The 27,485-nt window shown below is 42.0% G+C and overlaps 1 protein-coding gene across 1 annotated transcript in view; it reads left to right on the plus strand.

Annotated features, from left to right (window-relative positions):
- Positions 1-27,485, plus strand: part of DUOX2 (dual oxidase 2) — a 57,153-nt gene that overhangs the window by 23,184 nt on the left and 6,484 nt on the right. The window contains 16 exon segments of the mRNA XM_070763037.1: positions 34-147; positions 304-506; positions 2,512-2,697; positions 3,177-3,402; positions 4,114-4,207; positions 5,212-5,387; positions 6,695-6,764; positions 9,618-9,731; positions 13,756-13,934; positions 16,398-16,628; positions 19,695-19,794; positions 21,091-21,140; positions 23,159-23,286; positions 24,202-24,355; positions 25,761-25,993; positions 27,253-27,411. Of these exon segments, the coding sequence (XP_070619138.1) occupies positions 34-147; positions 304-506; positions 2,512-2,697; positions 3,177-3,402; positions 4,114-4,207; positions 5,212-5,387; positions 6,695-6,764; positions 9,618-9,731; positions 13,756-13,934; positions 16,398-16,628; positions 19,695-19,794; positions 21,091-21,140; positions 23,159-23,286; positions 24,202-24,355; positions 25,761-25,993; positions 27,253-27,411 (2,417 nt within the window).

The raw sequence follows: 27,485 nt of genomic DNA on the forward strand, positions 1-27,485 counted from the left end.
CCCAATTTTTTTCTTACGTTTTTTTTTCTGCAGTGAGTCTCTTCATTGCCTGGATTGTTGCTTTCTTCAGGAGAAGGTCTTTCCGTAAGTTGCAGAAGAGGCAAAATCCCACCACTCATCCAGACATATCTGCTGAAGGAACCCAAGGTGAGGAGCAGTTCTACTACTCAAAGATTCCATTAAAACGCAGTATGAATCCAATGTCCAGTCCCTGTCATTTTAAATGTAAATATTCAATAAAGATATTTTTTAAAAGAAAGAAAGAAAATTCAAGGCTAAGGCAGAGTCTTCCTCTACCCACAGCTCTTGAATGGCACGGCTCCAAGACCGAGAGTTCACTTGTCTACATCCAACTGAAAGAAGGCAATGTGGTCAAAGTGCTTGATGGCAAGTTGGCTGTGGTTCGCAGCATCACCCTCCGACGCGAGCAGAAAGTGGAGACCATCATGTCCAACAACAAAGGCAGCAGGACTATCCTGCTGAAGATTCCTAAAGAATACGACCTGGTATGTACCAGAGAGGATGACGGTCAACTGGGTTTTTTGTTTTTTTTAAATATAATTTATTTATTTTTTCAAATACAGTGATACCTTGTCTTACAAACTTAATTGGTTCCAGGATGAGGTTCTTAAGGTGAAAAGTTTGTAAGATGAAACAATGTTTCCCATAGGAATCAATGGAAAAGTGATTAATGCGTGCAAGCCCAAAATTCACCCCTTTTGCCAGCCAAAGCGCCTGTTTTTGCGCTGCTGGGATTCCCCTGAGGCTCCCTTCCATGGGAAACCCCACCCCCGGACTTCTGTGTTTTTGCATGCTGCATGGGAATCCCAGCACAACAAAAATGAGAGCTTCGCTGGCAACGAAAGTCTGGAGGTGGGGTTTCCCAGCGAAGGGAGCATCAGTGAAATCGCAGCATCACAAAAACACCGAAGTCCTCGAAACCCCACCTCCGGACCTCTGTGTTTTTGTGATGCTGTGATTTCACTGACGCTCCCCTCACTGGGAAACCCCACCTCCAGACTTCCGTTGCCAGCGAAGCGCCCGGTTTTGCGCTGCTGGATTCCCCTGCAGGGATTCCCCTGCAGCATCGCAAAAACACGGAAGTCCGGAGGTGGGGTTTCCCATGGAGGGGAGCCTCAGGGGAATCCCAGCAGTGCAAAAACGGGCGCTTCGCTGGCAACGGAAGTCCGGAGGCGGGGCATCCCAGCGGCGGCGGTGGGTTTGTAAGGTGAAAATAGTTTGTAAGAAGAGGCAAAAAAATCTTAAACGCCGGGTTTGTATCTCGAATAGTTTGTATCACGAGGCGTTTGTAAGACGAGGTATCACTGTATAACAAAAAAGAGACATACAAAAAACATATACATACAACATTTGGGAAGCAAAAGCTTCCCCACCTTTTTTTTTAATGTTCGATCAGAGAATTTTGCTTCTTTCACATAGTATTCATTCTTTTATTTGACATGTTGCTTTGCTTGAATTTTTATTTATTTCTTCGCTGTTCTTCCCTTTAACCAGTCATAGAATTTCCCCCATATTTTATAATAATCTGAACCTTCCTTTCCCTCTAATTTTTTGGACTACCTGTCCATCTCCGCACAATCCAATATTTTTTTAATTACTATATTTTCTTCTGGTGCTTTATCTATTTTCCATTGTTGGGCATATGCTATCCTAGCAGCTGTTAATATGTGTATAACTAAATATCTTACCTCTTTTTTCATTTTTTAATTAAAAATGACGGTCAACTGTTGACATTCTTGTTTATATGGTAGAAAGGTCCCCATCCTGCCTTTTTTGTCTTCTTCTTCTCAACACCCCCAGGAACCTTAGGAAAACTAAAATAACTTTCAGGATTATTTTCCAGGAAACCCAAAATTTTATACCAATTGTTTAACAGAAGTTAGGAATATGGCTGGAAAAGCTATCCAGGGTCCATGTCGCCATGAAGAAGACCCTGTTGTAAATATCTAAGTCACTAATGAAATCGCAAACTATTCAAAGTACAGTGGTGCCTCTAACTTATAAACTTAATTCATTCTGTGACCAGGTTCTTAAATAGAAAGGTTCGTAAGAAGAAGCAATTTTTTCCATAGGAATGAATGTAAAAGCAAATAGTGTGTGCGATTGGGGAAACCACAGGGAGGGTGGAGGCCCTGTTTCCTCCCAGGAGATTCCTAGAGAGGCCCCACGGAGGCTCCTCCCTGCCTTTTCCGGTTACAATTTCGGAGGCTCAGTTTTGTAAATTGAAAATGGTTCTTAAGAAGAGGCAAAAAAATCTTGAACACCCGGTTCTTATCTAGAAAAGTTCATAAGTAGAGGCGTTTGTAGGTAGAGGTACCACTGTATTCTGAATATCTTAAGCAACGTCTTAAAAATTAAAATACAAAAGAGCAGGATAGAACAATAGGTGGCCTTTTAGGTGCTTGGAGTTCTGTTATGAACAATAGAGCGGGCTCTATTATCTGGAGATTCTCTCCCCCAGTGGTGAAAGTCTCTTCCTGTTGTTCTTAGGTGTTGCAGTTTAAGGTAGAAGCAGAGTGCAGGGACTTCCTCGGACATCTGAAAAGCTACTTGGAGAGGAATGGCTTGACGCTCCAAGTATCCATGATGAGCGAACAGCAGCTGCTGAAAAAGGCAGTAACCAAGGAGCAGAGAAAAGAAATATTGGAAATTTTCTTCCGGCATTCATTTTCTCAGGTAAGTGGGGAAGCTGTACCTTCTCCTTCTCCTTCTCTTCCTCCTCCTCCTTTTTTCTCCTCCTCCTTCTCCTTCCTCCTCCTCCTTCGCTCCTCCTCCTCCTCTTCCTCTTCTTCCTCCCCTTCTTCTTCCTCCTCCTCCATCTCTTCCTCCACCTCATTCCCCTATTTAACTTGTACCAGTTAAACAGTTGTTTCTTTCTCATGCTTGTTGGGAAATGAATTTTCCTTCTCTTGATTTCTGATCTATTAGAACATTGCTGAAAAGTCAGCTAGATAATGCTACCTAACTGAATGGTTTTATTATCCGTTAAAATGACTGAAATCTAGACCAAATTTCCTCTTGTAACTTCATGTTACATCATAGCTGTAGGACAGCAAGTGCAAGAACTATCCTGGTTTTGTTTAGAGGGTCTTGCCTTTCAAATTAAGTGGACTCCCTTCCTGGCAGGAATGTGATCAGTGGTCTTACTCTTTTAGGTTCTAAACATTGACAGACTGGACGCTGGAGATCTCAATTTGGAAACATCTCAAAAAGCCAAGGAAGCCTTAAAGTGTGAATTGAGCCGGGCAGAGTTTGCTGATGCTCTGGGTCTCAAACCCCAGTCTGTATTTGTGGACTCCATGTTCTCTCTCGCCGACAAAGACGGGAATGGATATCTCTCCTTTCGTGAATTCCTGGACATCTTGGTGGTCTTTATGAAAGGTGAAATTTGAAATTATTCAACCGCAAGGGCTGGGATCATGGAGCCAACCACAGTCAAGACCTCAACAGTTGGGCACCAAACTATTTGTGTTGGAATACACTTTGCTAAATCAAGTTGATCTGAAACTGCATTTTTTCCTGTGTGTAATCGGTTAAGAATGGAATGGAATGGAATAGAATAGAATAAGGAGAATAGAATGGAATAGAATAGAATAGAATAAGGAGAATAGAATGGAATGGAATAGAATAGAATAAGGAGAATAGAATAGAATAAGGAGAATAGAATGGAATGGAATAGAATAGAATAGAATAAGGAGAATAGAATAGAATAAGGAGAATAGAATGGAATGGAATGGAATAGAATTCTTTATTGACCAAGTGTGATTGGACACACAAGGAATTGTCTTGGTGCATCTGCTATCAGCGTACATAAAAGAAAAATATACATTTGTCAAGAATCATATGGTACAACACCTAATGATTGTCATAGGGGTCAAATAAGCAATGAAGAAACAATCAATATTAATAAAAATCTTAAGGATACAAGCAACAAGTTACAGCCATGCAGTCCTAAATGGGAGGAAATGGGTGATAGGAATGATGAGAAAAAACTAGCAGTAATAGTTCATATTACATAGGATCTCTATTTTATTTTGGCTGAGATGTGCTGACGAGGCACGTTTTGTGTCCTTCTCTACCTCTCTCAACCAGGAAGCCCCCAGGAGAAGTCCAAACTGATGTTTGCCATGTACGATATCGATGGAAACGGCTTCCTTTCAAAGGAGGAATTCTTTCGGATGCTGAGGTATCTTCTGCTTTTTGTTATCCTAACTGATTCTTGGTGGAAAGATGCTAGAATGTCCATTTGCTAGAATGTTATATTGTACCTCCGGTCAATTCCTCACCTAAAATTCAATCTGTGAAGCCACATGGAAAATAATAACCCTCGATTTGCAGAGTCTTATTGCAGACCCAAGTTCAGCCAATGCCTCCATTCAATTCATTTGAAGTTCATCTGAGTTATGAGTGAAATTGATGAACCATCAACCATGCTTCTTGCATTCAGGTCCAACAGAGTGAGTCTTCTCCGGGTCCCGTCAACCAAACAATGTCGTTTGGCGGGACCCAGAGGAAGAGCCTTCTCTGTGGCGGCCCCGGCCCTCTGGAACCAACTCCCCCCAGAGATTAGAATTGCCCCCACCCTCCTTGCCTTTCGAAAGCTGCTTAAAACCCACCTCTGCCGCCAGGCATGGGGGAACTGAGATACTCTTTCCCCCTAGGCCTTTACAATTTTATGCATGGTATGTCTGTATGTATGATTGGTTTTTATATAATGGGTTTTTAACTGTTTTTAGTATTGGCTTTTGTTATATAATGTTTTATTGCTGTTGTTACCGCCCCGAGTCTGCGGAGAGGGGAGGCATACAAATCCAATAAATAAATAGATAGATAGATAGATAGATAGATAGATAGATAGATAGATAGATAGATAGATAGATAGATAGATAGATAGATAGATAAATAGATAAATAGATAAATAAATAAATAAATAAATAATATAAATAGATAGATAGATAGATAGATAGATAGATAGATAGATAGATAGATAGATAGATAGATAGATAGATAAATAGATAAATAGATAAATAAATAAATTAAATAAATTAAATAAATTAAATAATATAAATAAATAAATATAAATAAATAAATATAAATAAATAAATAAATAAATTCAAGCAAGACTTTGCCATAGATTCTTCAGTTACCCATCAGTCATCTTATCTCTGGATTTCTTCTTTCTTACTCTAGATCTTTCATTGAGATCTCTAACAACTGCCTCTCACGGGATCAGACCGAGCAGGTTATCGAATCCTTGTTCAAAGAAGCAGGATTCCAGGACAAGGAGGAGCTCACCTGGGAGGATTTTCACTACATGTTGCGGGATCATGACAATGCACTCCAGTTCACTCAACTTTGCGTTAAAGGTCAGCAGAATCCAAAACAGACAGGTCACACGAAGCCTTCTGGCTGGGTAGGACTAAGGAAGCCATACTTCTGGAAGCAAACAGCTCAAGATCTCCATGAAGTTGGGATTCTTATTATATAGAATAGAATAGAATAAAAATTTTATTGGCCAAGTGTGATTGGACACACAAGGAATTTGTCTTGGTGCATATGCTCTCAGTGTACATAAAATAAAATATACATTTGTCAAGAATCATATGGTGCAACACTTAATGATTGTCATAGGGGTCAAATAAGCAATGAAGAAGCAATATTAATAAAAATCTTAGGATATAAGCAACAAGTTACAGTCATACAGTCAACATGGGAGGAAATGGGTGAAAGGAATGATGAGAAAAACTAGTAGAATAGAAGTGCAGATTTAGTAGAAAGTCTGACAGCGTTGAGGGAATTATTTGTTTAGTAGAGTGATGGCCTTCGGGGAAAAACTGTTCTTGTGTCTAGTTGTCTTGGTGTGCAGTGCTCTGTAGCGACGTTTTGAGGGTAGGAGTTGAAACAATTTGTGTCCAGGATGTGAGGGGTCAGTAAATATTTTCCCCGCCCTCTTTTTGACTCGTGCAGTATACAGGTCCTCAATGGAAGGCAGGTTGGCAGCAATTGGTTTTTCTGCAGTTCTGATTCTCCTCTGAAGTCTGTGTCGGTCCTGTTGGGTTGCAGCACCAAACCAGACAGTTATAGAGGTGCAGATGACAGACTCAATTATTCCTCTGTAGAACTGTATCAGCAGCTCCTTGGGCAGTTTGAGCTTCCTGAGCTGGCGCAGAAAGAACATTCTTTGTTGTGCTTTTTTGATGATGTTTTTGATGTTAGGTGGCCATTTTAGGTCTTGAGATATGATAGAACCTAGAAATTTGAAGGTCTCTACTGTTGATATTGTGCTTCCTTTTCTCATGGGCCATTAAGTGTGACGGAATGGAAGAAGGAAGTGGAGGGAGGGGTGCACTCCAGATAAATAAGAGGCAACTCAAGCAAGATATCATGTATGAACGAAAGAGGGTGGAGATGGCTCCTCCTTATTAGTTCCCACAATATATTGTAGATGCTGATAGGTGAGTCTTCACACTGGCAAGATTCTGTCTCTATGTGTGAACCCTTTAAAATAACTCAACTTGGGAGACTCTCCATGCTTCATTCATAGTTTTGGGCCTGACACTATGGTAAAGAAACCAACAGAATGCCCATAATGTCATTTAGCATCCTTCTTTTTCATTCTGTACAAAGTCCTTGGTAGTCACTGCTTGAACTTTTTATTCTACCTTCCTCCCAGGAATTCCAGAGAAATTGAAACAAAATGAAATCAATCGCGTGTCCTTCATTAACAAGGATCGAGATAACAAGTAAGCCAAGCCCAGTTACTCATCTTTCCTGTTTAAATATTTTTTTTATTTTTTTTAATTCCACATCCATACAAATATCAATGCATATATATTTTTAAAAATAATATCAATAACATACATAGTTACAAAGTTCTATCTACTATTCCCTTATCTGGACCTCTATAATATTAATAAGTCAGTCTGTACAGTGTTCCCTCGATTTTCGCGGGTTCGAACTTCGCAGAACGTCTATACCACGGTTTTTCAAAAATATTAATTAAAAAAATACTTTGCGGTTTTTTCCCCTATACCATGGTTTTTCCTGCCCGATGACGTCATATGTCATTGCCAAACTTTCATCTGCCTTTAAAAAACATTTTTTTAATAAAATTTAATAAATAAACATGGTGAGTAATAATCTAAATGGTTGCTAAGGGAATGGGAAATTGTAAATTTAGGGGTTTAAAGTGTTAAGGGAAGGCTTGGGATACTGTTCATAGCCAAAAATAGTGTACAGTATTTACTTCCGCATCTCTACTTCGCGGAAATTCAACTTTCGCGGGCGGTCTCGGAACGCATCCCCCGCGAAAATCGAGGGAACACTGTATTCTTATTTTAATAATAATAATAATAATAATAATAATAATAATAATAATAATAATATTTTTCTTTCTCATCCCCCTCTCACTCTCTCCAACTCTTCCATCTACTTTCCTTCTACTCTCTCCTTCTTTCTTTCCTCTCTCTACTCCACCTCTTCCTTTCTCAAACTACTTCCTCTTTCTCCCTCTAAACTTTCCTTTGAGTGATTTCAATTCCAATAAATTTTATATTAAACAGACTGATAGTAAATTATTATATTCTTTTGGTGTCTCTTCTATTTTATAATATTTTTAAAAACTGTTTATAATTGTTTTCTTTTAATTATTGGTATATACTTTTAAAATAATACTACCTCCTCAATCTAATTTTGTTATCTGGGTTAATTCATCTCTTTATCACTCCTAATCTTTTATTCTTGAGCTCAAATTTACTTCAGCTTCTAACTATATTCATTTTCTATCCAATTATAAAACTTCATCCAAACATTATAATTTTCAGATTCTTCTCTGTCCTTAAGTTTCATTGTCATTCTATTCATCTCAGCACAATCCAAGTTTTTTTTTTAAAGTATATCTTCTTCAAATGGAATCTTGGATCCTTTCCATTTTTCTGCGTATACAATTTTTGCTGCTGTTATCACTTGCACAATGAAGTATGTGTCTTCTTTACTAAAAGGTCTTTGGTCTTCTTAGAGTTTATTTTCTTCCTAGAGAACATCTTTTAAGCTTAGTGAAATGTACTTTCGGCTGGCCCTATTGTTGAGTTCAGAAAAATAGCTGGTTGGGACAGATGGTTGTGGCATGCAAAGACATGATTTGGAAATCTTGTAGTTTGCTTGCCAAAGAAGTGTCTGGAATGCCAAAACATTTTGCCTGGGCTTGGATGTTCCACTTGGTGGATATGTGCCATAATCTCTAGATAGCTTGATGCAACTTGAAATGGCACCATTCAAAAGGGCTTCCAGTAAATCAAGTTCTCGTGGGATACACACAGTCCCAAATGCAAGATGCTACAACCAGAGTAAGATGAATTATGTGTCATTGGGACTGGCCCTACCTTTAAAATAATCCAGGTAGAGTGGGGGGAAAAACATCCCTATGAAAAGGATCAAACACTCCCACCCCACTGAAAGGTAGACAGTAAAGTCAAATTTGTGCTCCACCCTTGAGATTTGGGGCTGACTGGAAGCCAACTCCAGAGAAAATTTAAAGCCAACATTTTTGAAAGAAAGGATCGGCTGGAGTTTCTCAGGACGGTTTTAGAGCAGGGGTTCCATGTTGCCTCTATGTTGGTTGAGGCAGGCAGGGTTCCCTTGGGTCCCATTTGTTGGGGGTCAAGGGAAAGGGAGGGTTTTGCCTTCTCTTTCTGCTCAAGATCCCCATGGACAATTAGTGGGCCACTGTGGGCCACAGAATGCTGGACTTGATGGGCTTTGGCCTGATTCAGATGGCTCTTCTTAGGTTCTTAGGTTCTTATGTTCCCAACCTTTTTTTTGGCCATGCCCCACCCAAGCATCTCTAACATCCTGATGCCCCCACCCCATGACATATAGAAGACTGACGGCAGAAAAAGACCTCATGGTCCATCTAGTCTGCCCTTATACTATTTCCTGTGTTTTATCTTAGGATGGATATATGTTTATCCCAGGCATGTTTAAATTCAGTTACTGTGGATTTACCAACCACGTCTTCTGGAAGTTTGTTCCAAGGATCTACTATTCTTTCAGTGAAATAATATTTTCTCACGTTGCTTTTGATCTTTCCCCCAACTAACTTCAGACTGTGTCCCCTTGTTCTTGTGTTCACTTTCCTATTAAAAACACTTCCCTCCTGAACCTTATTTAACCCTTTGACATATTTAAATGTTTCGATCATGTCCCCCCTTTCCCTTCTGTCCTCCTTGGTGGGCAACTGTGGGACACAGAATGCTGGACTTGATGGGCTTTGGCCTGATTCAGCAGGACTCTTCTTTTGTTCCCAACCTTTTCTTGGCCATGCCTCACCCAAGCATCTCTAACATCCTGATGCCCCCACCCCATGACATATAATTTTAACTATTCAAAAAGTGAAGTACTACACATGCAGGGGAAGCTTAAAAGGCCATGAACTTGGTTGCAATTGCCCCCATTAAAAATCAAATCGCCCCTAGGGGAACCAGGGAACCAGGTCTTTAGAGTTAAAGGTATGATCAAAACCTCAAGTCCCCTTGCTTGCTCCCAGGATCATAGACCGAATGTCCTTTTTAAAAGCTGATTTCTCTGGTCCCTTACAGTTTTGTCCTAAATCGAGAGAATCCCCTGATCCTGGGTTCAGACTGGATACCTGGCGAAGGAATAGGACACGACTTACGGAAAAGGCAGGGGGAAAAAGTAAGTCTATGAAATGTGTAACTCATTTTAAAATTGGACAGTGAACTGTCCGGTTACCTTTGCTACTGGTTTGGGAATGGGAGTACATGCATTACACTTCTGGGCATTTTTTGAGGACGTCTCGGGGGGTGGCCAGAGCTTACCGCCACGTTTCACCGTACCGGTTCGAACTGGTAGCAACCCATCACTGGAACTGTCCATCTTCGCCCTACCACCTTCTCTGAATGTAAGAGCCGTTGACGAGGGATCAGGTAAGGGTTGGAGGCTCCGGGGATTGAGTGGGTCTTGTTGGGCACACAAAAATAGAAAGGATATAGCCCTTCATGGCACCGGAGCAGATTATCTCAGGGACCGTCTTCTGCTGCACGAATCCCAGCGACCAGTTATGCCCATGTAACACCAACACTCCGCAGTCTGCATTGGTTGCCGATCAGTTTCCGGTCACAATTCAAAGTGTTGGTTATGACCTATAAAGCCCTTCATGGCACCGGACCAAATTATCTCAGGGACCGCCTTCTGCTGCACTAATCCCAGCGACCAGTTAGGTCCCACAGAGTGGGTCTTCTCCGGGTCCTGTCAACTAAACAATGCCGCTTGGCGGGACCCAAGGGAAGAGCCTTCTCTGTGGCGGCCCCGACCCTCTGGAACCAACTCCCCCCAGAGATTAGAATTGCCCCCACCCTCCTTGCCTTTCGTAAGCTACTTAAAACCCACCTCTGCTGCCAGGCATGGGGGAAGTGAGATACTCTTTCCCCCTAGGCCTTTACAATTTTATGCATGGTATGTCTGTATGTATGTTTGGTTTTTATAATAATGGGTTTTTAATTGTTTTTAGTATTGGATTATTATTGTATGTAGTCTTGTTATTGCTGTGAGCTGCCCCGAGTCTCCGGAGAAAGGCGGCATACAAATCCAATAAATAAATAATATCTGTGTAGCATTGAGGTTGGAATGGCATCATTTCTTAAGCAGAATCCAGGCTGGATCAGATCCAAGCATTTACGCTAATGCACGCTAGATATTTCTGGGAAACTTAAGGGCAGTTCACAGGGAATCCCATTTTTATTTTTATTTTTTGGCAAATTCATCCCTTTTCCTGTCAAAAGTAAATACAGATGAACAGAGTTGGAAGGGACCTTGCAGGTCATCTAGTCCAACCCCCTGCCCAAGCAGGAGACCCTTACATCTGCCTCTACCTACTAGGATTGAACTCACAACCTCCTGATCGTGAGTTCTACCTCTTGGCTACAGCATCTGTCAACCCTGAAGTGAACCTGGCTGAGCCCATCTTTACAGCTTCAGGGTTGCCACTGGATGGGAGGGGTGAAGGAAAATAGATAGATGGGGAAGGTTTCCTGTGAGAACCAAGAACATTTCAACAAGTAGCTGGGGGGAGGAGGAGGAGGAAGAGGAGGAATAAGTAACCAAGCAACCAGTCAGCATTTCTATTGGACAATGGGATGGATGACTTCTGGGAAAGGGAGAACTTTCACTTTTAATGGGGTGAAAACCCTGGGAACTCTCAGAATCAGTTTTCACCAGTTGGTGCCAATAGGATGTACCCAATAAATTGTTCTTTGAGGGATCTACCTGCCTCGGAGTTCTACTTTCCATGGGAGCATTGCTTGGAAGGCTGGCAGTGTCTATATAAGTAAATGAGCAGTTAGGTGGAAAGAATCATATTCACAAAAAAAATAGAAAGCAGTGGAAACTGCAGTTTAATGTTTCCAAATGTAAAATAATGCACTTGGGGAAAAGGAATCCTCAATCTGAGTATTGCATTGGCAGTTCTGTGTTAGCAAAAACTTCAGAAGAGAAGGATTTAGGGGTAGTGATTTCTCAAAATGGGTGAACAGTGCGGTCAGGCGGTAAGGAAAGCAAGTAGGATGCTTGGCTGCATAGCTAGAGGTATAACAAGCAGGAAGAGGGAGATTGTGATCCCCTTATATAGAGCGCTGGTGAGATCACATTTGGAATACTGTGTTCAGTTCTGGAGACCTCACCTACAAAAAGATATTGACAAAATTGAACGGGTCCAAAGACGGGCTACAAGAATGGTGGAAGGTCTTAAGCATAAAACGTATCAGGAAAGACTTAAGGAACTCGATCTGTATAGTCTGGAGGACAGAAGGAAAAGGGGGGACATGATCGAAACATTTAAATATGTTAAAGGGTTAAATAAGGTTCAGGAGGGAAGTGTTTTTAATAGGAAAGTGAACACAAGAACAAGGGGACACAATCTGAAGTTAGTTGGGGGAAAGATCAAAAGCAACGTGAGAAAATATTATTTCACTGAAAGAGTAGTAGATCCTTGGAACAAACTTCCAGCAGATGTAGTTGGTAACTCCACAGGAACTGAATTTAAACATGCCTGGGATAAACATATATCCATTGTAAGATAAAATACAGGAAATAGTATAAGGGCAGTCTAGATGGACCAGGAGGTCTTTTTCTGCCGTCAGTCTTCTATGTTTCTATGTTTCTACTAGGAGTTGTGGACTTGTGACTCATCGTATTTATGAAGACCTGTTGCCTAGTTAATCTTCACAATTCAACTCCAGTGTAAACATTCATACTTTAGACAACTGCAAGTTCCATAGAAGTGTAAACACCTTTCAACTAGATCTCTCAGCAGCTTTAATCTTGTCTGTTTTATGGATTTGTTGATTGTTAAATTTATGCACCGCCCATCTCACTATCAAGTGACTCTGGGCATCAATGAGGGCGATTATCAGCATCTGTCTGACCCAACCCTCATTATTTCCATTGCAAACATTATTAATAGCCCATTGAGTTGTTGAGTTGTTTACTATGTGGTTAGTTTCCAGGCAACATAGCAAGAACGGGCTCTCAAACATATCTAAGTATTACTGCATTAACTTCCATTGGAAGCATTGTTATGGTTCCAGGTTCCATCCAGATTAAATCAGAGTCCAAGTCAATGTACTCCTCAAAGTACCGATTTATTGCCAGAGCCATCCTGGCGCCTACACTGGAAAACCTGAATCTTGAGTTTCCCACCCAGTTGAAAGTTCACATCCCTTCTCCCCCCACCCACAAACTTGTCACGTTGCCCATTCAGGTTGTGCCAGTGTGGCAAGTCCTTCCTTCCGCTTCCGCCCAGGTGGGTGGGCCATAAGATGGCCTTGAACCACTTGAAAGAATGCTTTGTGGCTGTCTCTGTTCCCTCATGAAAATCACCATTCTCAGCTGGATACAGTGGTACCTCTACCTACAAATGCCTCTACTTACGAACTTTTCTAGATAAGAACCGGGTGTTCAAGATTTTTTGGGCTCTTCTCAAGAACCATTTTCCACTTACAAACCCGAGCCTCCGAAACTATAAACCGGAAAAGGCAGGGGGAAGCCTCCGTGGGGCCTCTCTAGGAATCTCCAGGGAGGAAACAGGGCCAGAAAAGGTGGGGGGAAGCCTCCGTGGGGCCTCTCTAGGAATCTCCTGGGAGGAAACAGGGCCGGAAAAGATGGGGGGAAGCCTCCGTGGGGCCTCTCTAGGAATCTCCTGGGAGGAAACAGGGCCAGAAAAGGCAGGGAGAAGCCTCCGTGGGGCCTCTCTAGGAATCTCCTGGGAGGAAACAGGGCCTGAAAAGGTGAGGGGAAGCCTCCGTGGGGCCTCTCTAGGAATCTCCAGGGAGGAAACAGGGCTGGAAAAGGTGGGGGGAGCCTCCGTTGGGCCTCTGTAGGAATCTCCAGGGAGGAAACAGGGCCTGACTGCACTGTTCACCCATTTTGAGACTGTCAGAAATCACTGCCCCTAAATCCTTTTCTTCTGAAGTTTTTGCTAACACAGAACCGCCAATACAATACTCAGATTGAGGATTCCTTTTCCCCAAAATAAAACAAAATATAAAATAAAATAAAGGATTTTTGAGTCGGGTGGCTGTGCACAGAACAACGTCCACTGTTCTTTTTTTAATGTTATTGTTTGTTTGTTTTGTTTCTCGTACTTGTATGCAAATAAAGATTTATAATTTTTTTAAAAAAAAAAGATTGTCCTCAGCTCTGATTTTTTTCATGTTCCAGGTTGGCCTTCCCAGAACCTCATCTCTACACCGAGGCCCGGAGAGAGCGGTACCAGCGGAACAAAGTCCACCAGAAGATCCAACAGTTCAAGAGGTTCATTGAGAACTTCCGCCGCCACATTATCTGCGTGGTGATATTCTCCGCCATCTCCGCCGGCGTCTTTGTAGAAAGGGCATACTGTGAGTTACCAGCCTACTTAGCACCACCGAACCGGCTGCCCGGCTCGAAAGCTCTGGCAGCTAACTTGATTCAGAACTCCGACTCCTCATGCCATGAGGAAGGAGAGGCGCCCGTCTCCGGGGCGGGCAACCAGTGGCAGCCACCACTGAGCATACGACGTACGTATCGCCTTGCAGCCCAGACTAACGCCGTCGTAAAGCAAAGCACACTCCCGCTGCAAGTAGAGTTGCATTAATGGTTAACAAGGGAAGTTTGTTGACAAACTTCCTGGTATGGCTTTCGTAGTGGCTGCTTTAGCGACTCAGATCCGTAGGAGATGGTTCATAACATTACTAGCAAGGCTGTGGTTGAACATTGACGACCTGAGTATCTTCCTTGCCATCTTACTGTAACCTAAACCCTTCCCTCCCCATTGGACACATAGGTAGAGATCTGGAGGGGAGCTCCAGATCTGTACATGTAGTTATGTGCTCCCAAATGCCTTGGACCTCTTTGGTGTTGCATTGCCATTGCCTCGTATGGGGCATGCAAGCGTGTTTATCCATCTGGAGCATGTTGGGGTGAGATGCATTTATGGAAAGGCAGGTGAATCTCGAGGCTGCAGACCTGTGGGTGGACTTCCTCCAAAGCTTTGCCCAAGGACCCAAAGTGTCTTCTGGGTGGTCATTGACACCATTCTACACTGGACTTACACCCAGAAATACTGTACTTGAACCAGAGTACATGTGACATGGTGGTTGTTCAGTCGATAATATAGACCAACATATAGTAAAGGTATCATTTACAAGATATACAAAATCTCCATAATATTACACAGTAATTATAATACAGTCCCTAATACATCTCTTATTCGCACACAGCAGGTACATATAGTATTACATATATTCTCTTATTCTACTTCAAATACCTTACAACAGTATAATATATTCTTCACAATATGTTGCACACAGTACTTTATACAGTATATTACACACAGCTCAGATATTAATATTAACCAGCATATATATAACACAAGTAACCAACATTGCAAGATAAGGCAGCAGAACAGACACAATGCAAACAAAGCTCAACACAACAGAATGCAACCACAGAATGTAACAGACAGCAGCACATCTGTCTCTCTTATACAGTGTTCCCTTGATTTTCACGGGTTCGAACTTCGCGAATAGCCTATACCACGGTTTTTAAAAAAATATTAATTAAAAAAATACTTCACGGTTTTTTTCCTATACCACAGTTTTTCCCACCCAATGACATCATGTGTCCATCGCCAAACTAATAACTTTTGAAAAATAAATAACAAAAAAATAATTATTGTTAATAAATAATTATGTTTATAAATATCAGGATCACTAAGTGTCTTGTTCAATGGTGATAATGGTGAGTAAATGGTTGTTAAGGGAATGGGAAATGGTAATTTAGGGGTTTAAAGTGTTAAGGGAAGGCTTGTGATACTGTCCATAGCCAAAAATGGTGTATTTACTTCCACATCTCTACTTTGCGGAAATTTGACTTTCGCGGGCGGTCTCGGAACGCATCCCCCGCGGAAATCGAGGGAACACTCTATAGCTAAATTGCAGCATAGCGCATAATTGCTACCTAACTCTTAAAGTAATGCCACTATTTTCTCCTAACATACAATGCTTGTATATCTTCATATATTGAAAACCCAACCATTACAGTATGTTTTGGATGGGCATAGTGAACATGGAGGAACCTCATGAACCATTTTCCACTTACAAACCCGAGCATCAGAAACTGTAAACGGAAAAGGAAGGGAGAAGCCTCCGTGGGGCCTCTCTAGGAATCTCCTGGGAGGCAACAGGGGCCAGAAAAGGCAGAGAGAAGCCTCTGTGGGGCCTCTCTAGGAATCTCCTGGGAGGCAACAGGGCCAGAAAAGGCAGAGAGAAGCCTCCGTGGGGCCTCTCTAGGAATCTTCTGGGAGGCAACAGGGCCAGAAAAGGCAGAGAGAAGCCTCCGTGGGGCCTCTCTAGGAATCTCCTGGGAGGCAACAGGGCCAGAAAAGGCAGAGAGAAGCCTCCGTGGGGCCTCTCTAGGAATCTCCTGGGAGGCAACAGGGCCAGAAAAGGCAGAGAGAAGCCTCCGTGGGGCCTCTCTAGGAATCTCCTGGGAGGCAACAGGGCCAGAAAAGGCAGAGAGAAGCCTCCGTGGGGCCTCTCTAGGAATCTCCTGGGAGGAAACAGGGCCTCCGCCCTCCCTGTGGTTTCCATTTAATTTCCCAACTCTCCCATCGAAACAGACGTAGCATTGAATCCAATTGGGTTGTAAGCTGCTCCCACTGAGTTTATTCTGCCTCCTTTCTGGAGCACGTCTTGGTCTGCAGGACCTCACCAGAAGGACACAAACAGGTCTCAGCCCAGGAAAAAAAAAAGTAGAGTAAACCCAGTGTTGTTGTCACAATCTCAGCCTCTGGGACTCGCTCAATCCATTTTGCTTTGCAGATTACGGTTTTGCATCCCCGCCCACCGGAATTGCTGACACCACGTTTGTGGGCATCCTGATCTCTCGGGGGGCCGGCGCCAGCATCTCCTTCATGTACTCCTTCATCTTACTCACCATGTGCCGGAACCTCATCACCTTCCTGCGAGAAACGTTCTTCAATCGCTACATCCCTTTTGACTCCGCTGTGGATTTCCACCGATGGATTGCAACGGGAGCTTTGATCTTCTCAGGTAGATCCAAACAGATGGAAACAGGTTGAATCTTTGACTTAGAAGGTGGCGGTCCTTTGAAATGGTTTCTGGTGCAAGCAGGCAACTAGAGGCGGCTTGCAATAGAATGGTAGTCATTGGTAGCAATTGCTGAAATTTTGTGGTTGTTAGTTGTGAAGTCATGTCCACGTATTATTAATGATAATATTTATATTTATATATATATATATAATATTTATATTTATATTTATATATATATATTATTAATGATTATATATATATATATATATATATATATATATATATATATATATATATATATATATATATATATATATATATATATATATATATTTATAAAACTATATCTACAGCAGCACGAAGCTTATAACTTCAGCCTGATGATGGTGAATGTTATTTCAACGAAACATCGCATAGACACTCAAAATGTTACACGGGGCAAAACCTGAACTCAGAACAATCTACATACATATACCCGTGTAAATCTAAGAAAACTAAGAAAACAAATAAAATAAAATAAAATAAAATAAAATAAAATAAAATAAAATAAAATAAAATAAAATAAAATAAAATAAAATAAAATAAAATAAAATAAAATAAAATAAAATAAAATAAAATAAAATAAAATAAAATAAAATAAAATAAAATAAAATAAAATAAAATAAAATAAAATAAAATAAAATAAAATAAAATAAAATAAAATAAAATAAAATAAAATAAAATAAAATAATAAAAAAAATAAAATAAAATAAAATAAAATAAAATAAAATAAAATAAAATAAATAAAATAAAATAAAATAAAATAAAATAAAATAAAATAAAATAAAATAAAATAAAATAAAATAAAATAAAATAAAATAAAATAAAATAAAATAAAATAAAATAAAATAAAATAAAATAAAATAAAATAAAATAAAATAAAATAAAATAAAATAAAATAAAATAAAATAAAATAAAATAAAATAAAATAAAATAAAATAAAATAAAAAATAAAATAAAATAAAATAAAATAAAATAAAATAAAATAAAATCCTCCATTTCGTCCCCATCTATTTGCCAGGATGGATGCCAAGGCCTTAGTTTTCTTAATGTTGAGTTTCAAGCCAACTTTTGCACCCTTTTCAACTTTTCAACTCTTGCTCAAATTAGAAACACTAGAAACTCTCAGAATTGGAGGTAGACTTCAACTTACAACTACAGTGGGGGAAAAGCATTTCCATTGCTAAGTTATGTGAGCCACACCCAACTGTATAACATTTGTTGCCAGGGTTATTAAGCAAATCTCTGTTTTTCTTCAGTGAATCATATAGCCCGAGGATGCAGCAACCATTGTCAATACATTCCTGTTGCCAAGCATCCATATTTTGATCACAAGACCGTGGCGATACAGCAATGGAAGTGATGTGCCGGTGCCTGGAGGCTGTTGGGGCTTGGATGGGTGTCAACAAACTCAAACTCAACCCAGACAAGATGGAGTGGCTGTGGGTCTTGCCTCCCAAGGACAATTCCATCTGTCTGTCCATTACCCTGGGGGGAGAACTATTGATCCCCTCAGAGAGGGTTCGCAACTTGGGCGTCCTCCTCGATCCACAGCTAACATTGGAACACCATCTTTCGGCTGTGGCGTGGAGGGCGTTTGCCCAGGTTCGCCTGGTGCACCAGTTGCAGCCCTATTTGGACAGGGAGTCATTGCTCACAGTCCCTCATGCCCTCATCACCTCAAGGTTCGATTACTGCAACACTCTCTACATGGGGCTACCTTTGAAAAGTGTTCAGAAACTTCAGATCATGCAGAATGCAGCCACGAGAGCCATCGTGGGGCTTCCCAGATTCGCCCACGTTTCTACAACACTCCGTGGTCTGCATTGGCTGCCGATCAGTTTCCAGTCACAATTCAGTGTTGGTTATGACCTTTAAAGCCCTACATGGCATTGGACCAGAGTACCTCCGGAACCGCCTACTACCGCATGAATCCCAGCGGCTGTTAAGGTCCCACAGAGTTGGCCTTCTCCAGGTCCCGTCGACTAAACAATGTCGTTTGGCGGGCCTCAGGGGAAGAGCCTTCTCTGTGGCGGCCCCAGCCCTCTGGAATCAACTTCCCCCGGAGATTAGAACTGCCCCCACCCTCCTTGTCTTTTGTAAATTACTCAAGACTCACTTATACCGCCAGGCATGGGGGAGTTGAGACACCTTTCCCCCCAGGCTTCTTTATATTTTGTTTCATGTTTGGTATGAATGTGCTGTTTGGTTTTTAAATATATGATAGGGTTTTATATGCTTCTTTTAATATTAGATTTGTTTTGTTATAATATTGTTTTTATTGTTGTGAGCCACCCTGAGTCTTCGGAGAGGGGCGGCATACAAATCTAAATAATAATAATAATAATAATAATAATAATAATAGTCATAAGTCAAGGGCTTACTCAAGTCTCTGTTTTCAGTGTGGTTGTAACTTTGAATGGTCACTAAACAAATCATTGCAAGTTAAGGGCCACCTGGAAAATACTGCTTAGTTTCCTATGGTCAGCGTGATGGAGATGAAACCTTTAAAAACCCAAATTATCTCTAATTTCCCACTGCTGCAACTCCATGCATTTTGGCAAGGCAGAGCCCAGCAAATGGGCAAAGAAAATAATTGTCAACAGCAGTGGAAATCAACTCCAGAAAAAAAAAATCTGTTTTTTTCAATTTAAGGGATTTTCCAGCTATCTGGACCGAAAAGGAACCGCCTAATACTTCCTCTTGCCAATCAAGATTGTTGATCTTTTAAAAGCTCACAACAAGGAAATTACAAATGTAAAGCAAACCCAAAGATAGGCGTGGAATATTTATATTTTGGTAACTCTTGAACTTTGCCCAGTTCAAAGATGAACCTAACACCCTGGGTTCTCACTATTAAGTCACATTGCTTTTTATTTCTCCATTGTTAGGTGCCATTGTTTTTTTTTTATAGCCCTATATTGCCCATAATTTTATGGCAGGAAATGTTTATATTGTAGTTATAAGAGATGCGAATTGCAATTAAACCTGGTGACATACATACCCACTGTCTTGTGTTTCCTGCAGTTTTACATACTTTGGGGCACGTTGTGAACGTCTACATCTTTTCCGTGACGCCTCTCAGTATTTTGGCGTGTCTTTTTTCACACGTATTTATGAATGATGGGTAAGTAAGAATTCAAAGAATTATCGTATTTTTGGGGATTGTTAGATGCACCGGATTGTAAGGCACACCTAGATTTAGTGGAGGAAAACGAGAAAAAAAAATAGTTTCGGACTTCGCGCATCCCATTTTCACCCTCCCAGGCTTCCAGAAGGACTTTGCAGGCCAAAAACAGGCTTGTAATTGTTCTAACTGTCAGGAAATTTCTCCTTAGTTCTAAGATGCTTCTCTCCTTGTTTAGTTTCTGTTCTGTCAGGCTCTCTGGTAGAATACTCCCAAAAATTCACAGGTACAAATTTCAGACACACACACACGTTTGAAAATTCAAAACAATGTTCTTTATCATGAAAAGTCACTTAAACTAAGCCTTCTTTTGATATAGCAAAGAGCACTCGTCTCCAAACAAACTGGTAATTTGTACAAGTCCCTTATCAGTTCTGTGATACTTAGCTTGCAGCTGTGAGGCAATTCACAGTCCTTCTTCTTTCACAAAGTGAAACACACTTTGCTCTGGTTTAGTTTCAAAGCGGGGGAAAATCAGCACACAAAAAGTCAAAGTCAATAAAGCAGTCACGAAACACAACGATCAGATAATCCTCCACAATGGCCAAACCCACCAGCTGCTATTTATAGCAGCCTCACTAATGACCACAGTCCCACCCAACCACAGGTGGCCTCATTTTCTTTGATAATAATCTCTCAGTTGTTGTTGCCTATGCATCACTCTCCGCATGCGTGGCTGTATCATTAACTCTTGTTCTGAATCCAAGGGGGAGCTAGATAATTGGTCTCCTTCTGAGCTGTCTGCCACAATCTCCTCCTCCCTGTCACTCATGTCTTCTTGGTCAGAGGAGCCTTCATCATCAGATTCCACCGGGGCAAACCAGGCCTGCAGCATGTGGATGTCTCCCCCACATCCACAGTCTTTGGGGCAGGAGCTGGGCCAGAGCTAACCACAACAGTTTCCACCTGTTGCGTCTTATCCTTCCCTCAGGTGCTTTGCAGAGTAGCTTAACTCCCTCTTCTTTGGAGCAGCCCCTGAGATTTTACCACACTGCCATCCTGTCGCCCCTAGTCCTCCTTTTCATCAGACTAGACATACCCAGTTCCTGCAACCATTTTTCATATGTTTTAGCCTCCTTTAAGACCTATGGACTTCTACTCCCAGAATTCCCCAGCTAGCAGAAATCCACAGGTTTCCATGTTTGGAAATCCCCAGGATTAGCACAATGTATGGACCAGGTTACATTGTGGTTTGTTCTACTGAGAATTGCCCTTGTTTTGCCTTTTTCTTTCCAGATCACAATATCCTCCCAAATACTACTGGTGGTTTTTTGAGACGGTACCAGGTAAAGTTCAAATGTCAAAGGCTTTTGTAGATGGTATTGCAGTTAACATTTGGGGGTGTGGGGGTGTTGGGTAGATGACAACTTGGGAAATAATCAATGATGGGGCCCTATGGATATGGTCAGGTAGCAAAATTTTGGTCAGGTACACAGTACCGGTAGTAAAATTTTGATTTCCCCCCCCTTTTTTGGGGTATGTTTTTCCTATCGCAGTAAATGAGGTTGAGTGTGTATAATTTTAGAAGAACTGTGCATGTGTGTGTGTGTACATACACTTTATATAATAGATAATTAGGGAGTGGGCTACTGCCCGGACGGGAGGAACTCAGTGGGGTAGCGAAAATGGAGCTCCAGAGCCCCCAATTTGCACTGAAAAATGTTGAAACAAAATGCATAAGCCACGCCCACAGTGTGATAGTTTTAAAAAATTGTCCCTCTGCACATGCATGGAAGCCAAATTGTGCTTGGGGACACACATGGACATGTGAAACATTGCAATGTACTGGTAAGGAAGGTAAGAGGAACCCAACTCTGGGTGAGATCATCCAAGGGCATGGGGTGAGGTATCATCAATACGCCGATGATACCCAGTTATACATCTCCGCCCCATGTCCAGTCAACGAAGCAGTGGAAGTGATGTGCCGGTGCCTGGAGGCTGTTGGGGCCTGAATGGGTGTCAACAAACTCAAACTCAACCCAGACAAGACGGAGTGGCTGTGGGTCTTGCCTCCCAAGGACAATTCCATCTGTCTCTCCATTACCCTGGGGGGGAACTACTGACCCCCTCAGAGAGGATTTGCAACTTGGGCGTCCTCCTCGATTCACAGCTGACATTGGAACATCATCTTTCGGCTGTGGCGAGGAGGGCGTTTGCCCAGGTTCGCCTGGTGCACTAGTTGCGGCCCTATTTGGACAGGGAGTCATTGCTCACAGTCGCTCATGCCCTCATCACCTCGAGGTTCGATTACTGCAACGCTCTCTACATGGGGCTACCTTTGAAGAGTGTTCGGAAACTTCAGATCGTGCAGAACGCAGCCGCGAGAGCCGTCGTGGGGGTTTCCAAGTTTCTTCAACACTCCGTGGCTTGCATTGGCTGCCGATCAGTTTCCAGTCACAATTCAAAGTGTTGGACATGTCCTTTAAAGCCCTACATGGCATGGGACCAGATTACCTCTGGAACCGCCTGTTCGGTAGCAGGCGGTAGCAGGCGGTTCCAGAGGTAATCTGGTCCCAGTGACCGATAAGGTCCCACAGAGTTGGCCTTCTCCGGGTCCCGTCGACTAAACAATGTCATTTGGCGGGCCCCAGGGGAAGAGCCTTCTCTGTGGCGGCCCCGGCCCTCTGGAACCAACTCCCCCCGGAGATTAGAACTGCCGCCACCCTCCCTGTCTTTCGTAAACTACTCAAGACTCATTTATGCCGCCAGGCATGGGGGAGTTAAGATATTCCTTCCCCCTAGGCCATTACAACTTATGCATGGTATGTTTGTGTGTATGTTTGGTTTTATTATAAGGATTTTTAGGTGTTTTATTAATTGGATTTCTACATGCTGTTTTTATCATTGTTGTTAGCCGCCCCGAGTCTGTGGAGAGGGGTGGCATACAAATCCAATAAATAAATAAATAAATAAATAAATGAATGAATGAATGAATGAATGAACGAACGAACGAACGAACGAACGAACGAACGAACGAACAAACAAACAAACAAACAAACAAACAAACAAACAAACTCTGTATTCTCAGCTTGGTTCTGAAGAAGTGACTTTAGGTAGAATGTAACATTGGAACTTCAAGCATCTATTAAAAGCTGTGATGGTGTCATAATGATGACATAAGTAGCAGGCTACCATGGCCCAAATGATACAAATGGAATATTTGTGTCATTTATGCTATGCTGTGTCCTCACTTGACCTACATAGAAAGCTTCAGGTTGTCCATCTCTGAAGTAGATGAAGCAAGACAACATCAAGTGTTCCCATACTTCCGTTGATCTTCCCTTGTCTTCTCCGGTCTCTGCAGGCATGACCGGAGTGCTATTACTGGTCATCCTTGCTATCATGTATGTATTTGCCACTCATTATTTCCGACGAATCAGCTTCCAAGGATTCTGGATCACCCATCATCTCTACGTAGTTCTCTACATTCTGGTAAGTGACCATTAGAGACTGTGATAATTCAGAAATATGGATTGTCCAAGGGTGAAGAAACATTCATGCAATTCATATATACCAGGATCTCCAAACATGGCAACTTTAAGACTTGTGGACTTCAAGTCCCAGAATTCCTCAGCAGACCCATGCTGGAAGTTAAAGTCCACAAGTCTTAAAGTTGCCAAGTTTGGAGACCTTTGATAGATACTATCTTCATACTATCTATGAAGAGGGATGAAAATAGGATAGGATAGGATAGAATAGAATAGAATAGAATAGAATAGACACACACGGTATTTGTCTTTGGTGCCAATGCTCTTAGTGTGTATAAAAGCTTAATGATTGTCATAGTGTGTTTCCTGTTTGTAGTTTCTCAAAGTTACAGTCATACAGTCCTAAGTGGGAGGAAAAGGGTGATAGGAATGATGAGAAAAAACGTGCAGGAATAGACGTGCAGACTTAGTGAAAAGTTTGACAGTGTTGAGGGAATAATTTGTTTAGTAGAGTGATGGCATTCGGGAAAAACTGTTCTTGTGTCTAGTTGTCTTGGTGTGCAGTGCTCTGTAGCAACGTGTTGAGGGTAGGAGTTGAAACAATTTGTGTCCAGGATGTGAGGGGTCAGTAAATATTTTCACGGCCCTCTTTTTGACTCGTGCAGTATACAGAATAGAATAGAATAGAATTCTTTATTGGCCAAGTGTGATTGGACACACAAGGAATTTGTCTTTGGTGCATCTTCTCTCAGTGTACATAAAAGAAAAGGATATATTTGTCAAGAATCAGGAGGTGCAACACTTAATGATTGTCACACTATCGTTAGATGCTTTCACACTTTGTGAGTCTATCAGAGAAAAATTTCCTCCTTCCTCCGTTCATTATCATGGACTAAAATGATGTGTAATATATTTCCAGGTAATAATCCATGGCAGCTACGCTCTGATCCAACAGCCTCGCTTTCACATTTACTTCATTATCCCGGCGCTCATCTACGTAACAGATAAACTCATCAGCCTTAGCAGGAAGAAGGTGGAAATCAGCGTTATTAAGGCTGAGCTGCTCCCTTCAGGTAATGTTGATGTCCTGCACGCTCCTTCTTCCTCAACCCTACAGCAAAGGGAGCATCTTCTTGAGCCTTCTCCCAACATAAAGACTACAACTTCCAGGATTCTTATGAATAGACTTGCAGCCTGGGAGATTAGGAAAGTTGAAGGCAAGGTATCTAAAGGATGCCCATTGAAGAAAGTTCATCTAAGGAGACTCGCTAGGACCTGGAGGCTACATATGGCCTGGAGAAGTATGGCCCAAAGATAATTCTCCAGTTTAGGTCTGCCTTCTCTGAAACTAGCTTGTACCTAGCTTGTTGCAGACGGCATTGTTGACTTGACCTTTCATAGCAAATACAGTGGCACCTCTATCTAAGAACGCCTCTACTCACAAACTTTTCTAGATAAGAACCGGGTGTCCAAGATTTTTTTGACTCTTCTCAAGAACGATTTTCCACTTACAAAATAGGACTTACAATCCTGGGCCTAGAAAGCCTAGAGCTACGGCGCCTAAAACATGATTTGAGTATTGCCCACAAGATCATATACTGCAACGTCCTACCGGTCAATGACTACTTCAGCTTCAACCGCAACAACACAAGAGCACGCAACAAATTCAAACTTAATACGAACTGCGCCAAACTTGACTGTAAAAAATATGATTTCAACAATCGAGTTATCGAAGCGTGGAACTCATTACCTGACTCAATTGTGTCAACCCCTAACCCCCAACACTTCTCCCTTAGACTCTCCACGATTGACCTCTCCAGATTCCTAAGAGGCCAGTAAGGGGCGTACATAAGTGCACTGGAGTGCCTTTCGTCCTCTGTCCAATTGTCTTTCCTTTCTTTCACCTATCTTATATATTCTCTTCCTTTCATATATCCTCTCCTCTAAGTCCACTTTCACCCTCTTTTATATTATCACATGTCTATATTTCTTCCTATGTATTTGTGTATTGGACAAATGAATGAATAAATAAATAAACCCGACCCTCTGAAAATGTAACCGGAAAAGGAAGGGAGGAGCCTCCATGGGGCCTCTCTAGAAATCTCCTGGGAGGAAACAGGGCCAGAAAAAGCGGGGAGAAGCCTCCACGGGGCCTCTCTAGGAATCTCCCGGGAGGAAACAGGGCCAGAAAAGGCGGGGAGAAGCCTCCGTGGGGCCTCTCTAGGAATCTCCCGGGAGGAAACAGGGCCAGAAAAGGAGGGGAGAAGCCTCCGTGGGGCCTCTCTAGGAATCTCCTGGGAGGAAACAGGGCCTCCATCCTCCCTGTGGTTTCCCCAATCACACACATTATTTGTTTTACATTGATTCCTATGGGAAAAATTGCTTCTTCTTACAAACTTTTCTACTTAAGAACCTCGTCATGGAGCCAATTAAGTTCCTAAGTAGAGGTACCACTGTATTATTTTTTTCTTGATCCAGGGGTCACAAACCTGCAGTTCCAGAGACCCCAGGACTTTGACTACAGGTCTGGGCAATGGGTACGGATTGCATGTTTGTCTCTGGGAACCAACGAGTACCATCCTTTTACCCTGACGTCTGCTCCCCATGAAGACCTGCTAACTCTGCATATCCGGGCAGCTGGACCTTGGACCACTCGCCTGCGGGAACTCTACTCAGAAGAAAGCATCGCGGAAATTGGCAAATACCCCAAGGTAAAACTGGGTTTTGTTTTGCCTTGCTTTTCTCCTGGTGAAGATTGATTGATTGATTGATTGATTGAGTGAGTGAGTGAGTGAGTGAGTGAGTGATTGATTGATTGATTGAGTGATTGAGTGATTGAGTGATTGAGTGATTGAGTGATTGAGTGATTGAGTGATTGAGTGATTGAGTGATTGAGTGATTGAGTGATTGAGTGATTGAGTGATTGAGTGATTGAGTGATTGAGTGATTGAGTGATTGAGTGATTGAGTGATTGAGTGATTGAGTGATTGAGTGATTGAGTGATTGAGTGATTGAGTGATTGAGTGATTGAGTGAACTTGTATGCCGCCTCTCTCCATGGACTTGGGGCAGCTCACAACATATCAATAACCAAACAGTATAAAATAATACAGCTAGATCCAATTAATATAAACAGTTAATTTAAACGTTAAAATCATTCATACAATTACAACCGTAACCATACGAAACATTCAATGGCCAGAGGGTGGGATCTGATGCCCACAAGCCTGACGGCATCAATAAGTGTTCAGGTTCTTACGAAAGGCAAGGAGGGTGGGAGCTGTAAGAATCTCCGAGGGGAGCTGATTCCAGAGGGCCGGGGCTACCACAGAGAAGGCTCTTCTCCTGGGCTCCACCAAGCGACATTGTCTAGTTGGCAGGACCTGGAGAAGGCCAATTCTGTGGGACCTAACCGGACGCTGGGATTCATGCAGCAGAAGGCAGTCCCGTAAGCAATCTGGTCCGCTGCCATGTAGGGCTTTATAGGTCATGACCAACCTTTGAATTGTGTCCGGAAACCAATTAGCAGCCAGTGCAGTCCGCGGAGTGCTGAAGAAACATGGGCATACCTTGGGAGGCCCATGACTGCTTGTGCGGTTGCATTCTGCACAATTTGTAGTTTCCGAACACTTTTCAGAGGTAGCCCCATGTAGAGAGCATCAATTAAAAGATGCTAGTAGAAGACACACGATCAACAAATATGGCTGATCAACATCAAGCCGCCCCGAGTCTATGGAGAGGGGCAGCATACAAATACAATCAATCAATCAATCAATAAACAAACAAACAAACAAACATCTGCCAACTTTTCTGGTTCCAACACTAAGGTTGCTTTTCTTCCAATGCCCCCTGTAAATAGTTTGTAAACGTATGGGATCCAATCCTTGGTGTACTCAATGAATACTATCTGAACTACATTGTCCAAGCCAACAAACTTCATTTTTTTTCTACCTCTCCCAATTTCTTTGTAGCTCTATCTTGATGGACCATTTGGAGAAGGACACCAGGAATGGAACAAATTTGAAGTGTCAGTCCTGGTTGGCGGTGGCATTGGGGTGACCCCTTTTGCTTCTATCCTTAAGGACCTTGTCTTCAAGTCTTCAGTTGGCTCCAGAATCCTGTGCAAGAAGGTGAGACTCTGGATGACCATCACTCAACTTGCCATGGCGTCAGTGTTTGTGTTAACATCAGGTGGTAGGGCTTC

Source organism: Erythrolamprus reginae, chromosome 10 (genome assembly GCF_031021105.1).
Source record: "Erythrolamprus reginae isolate rEryReg1 chromosome 10, rEryReg1.hap1, whole genome shotgun sequence".
Lineage (NCBI taxonomy): Eukaryota > Metazoa > Chordata > Lepidosauria > Squamata > Dipsadidae > Erythrolamprus > Erythrolamprus reginae.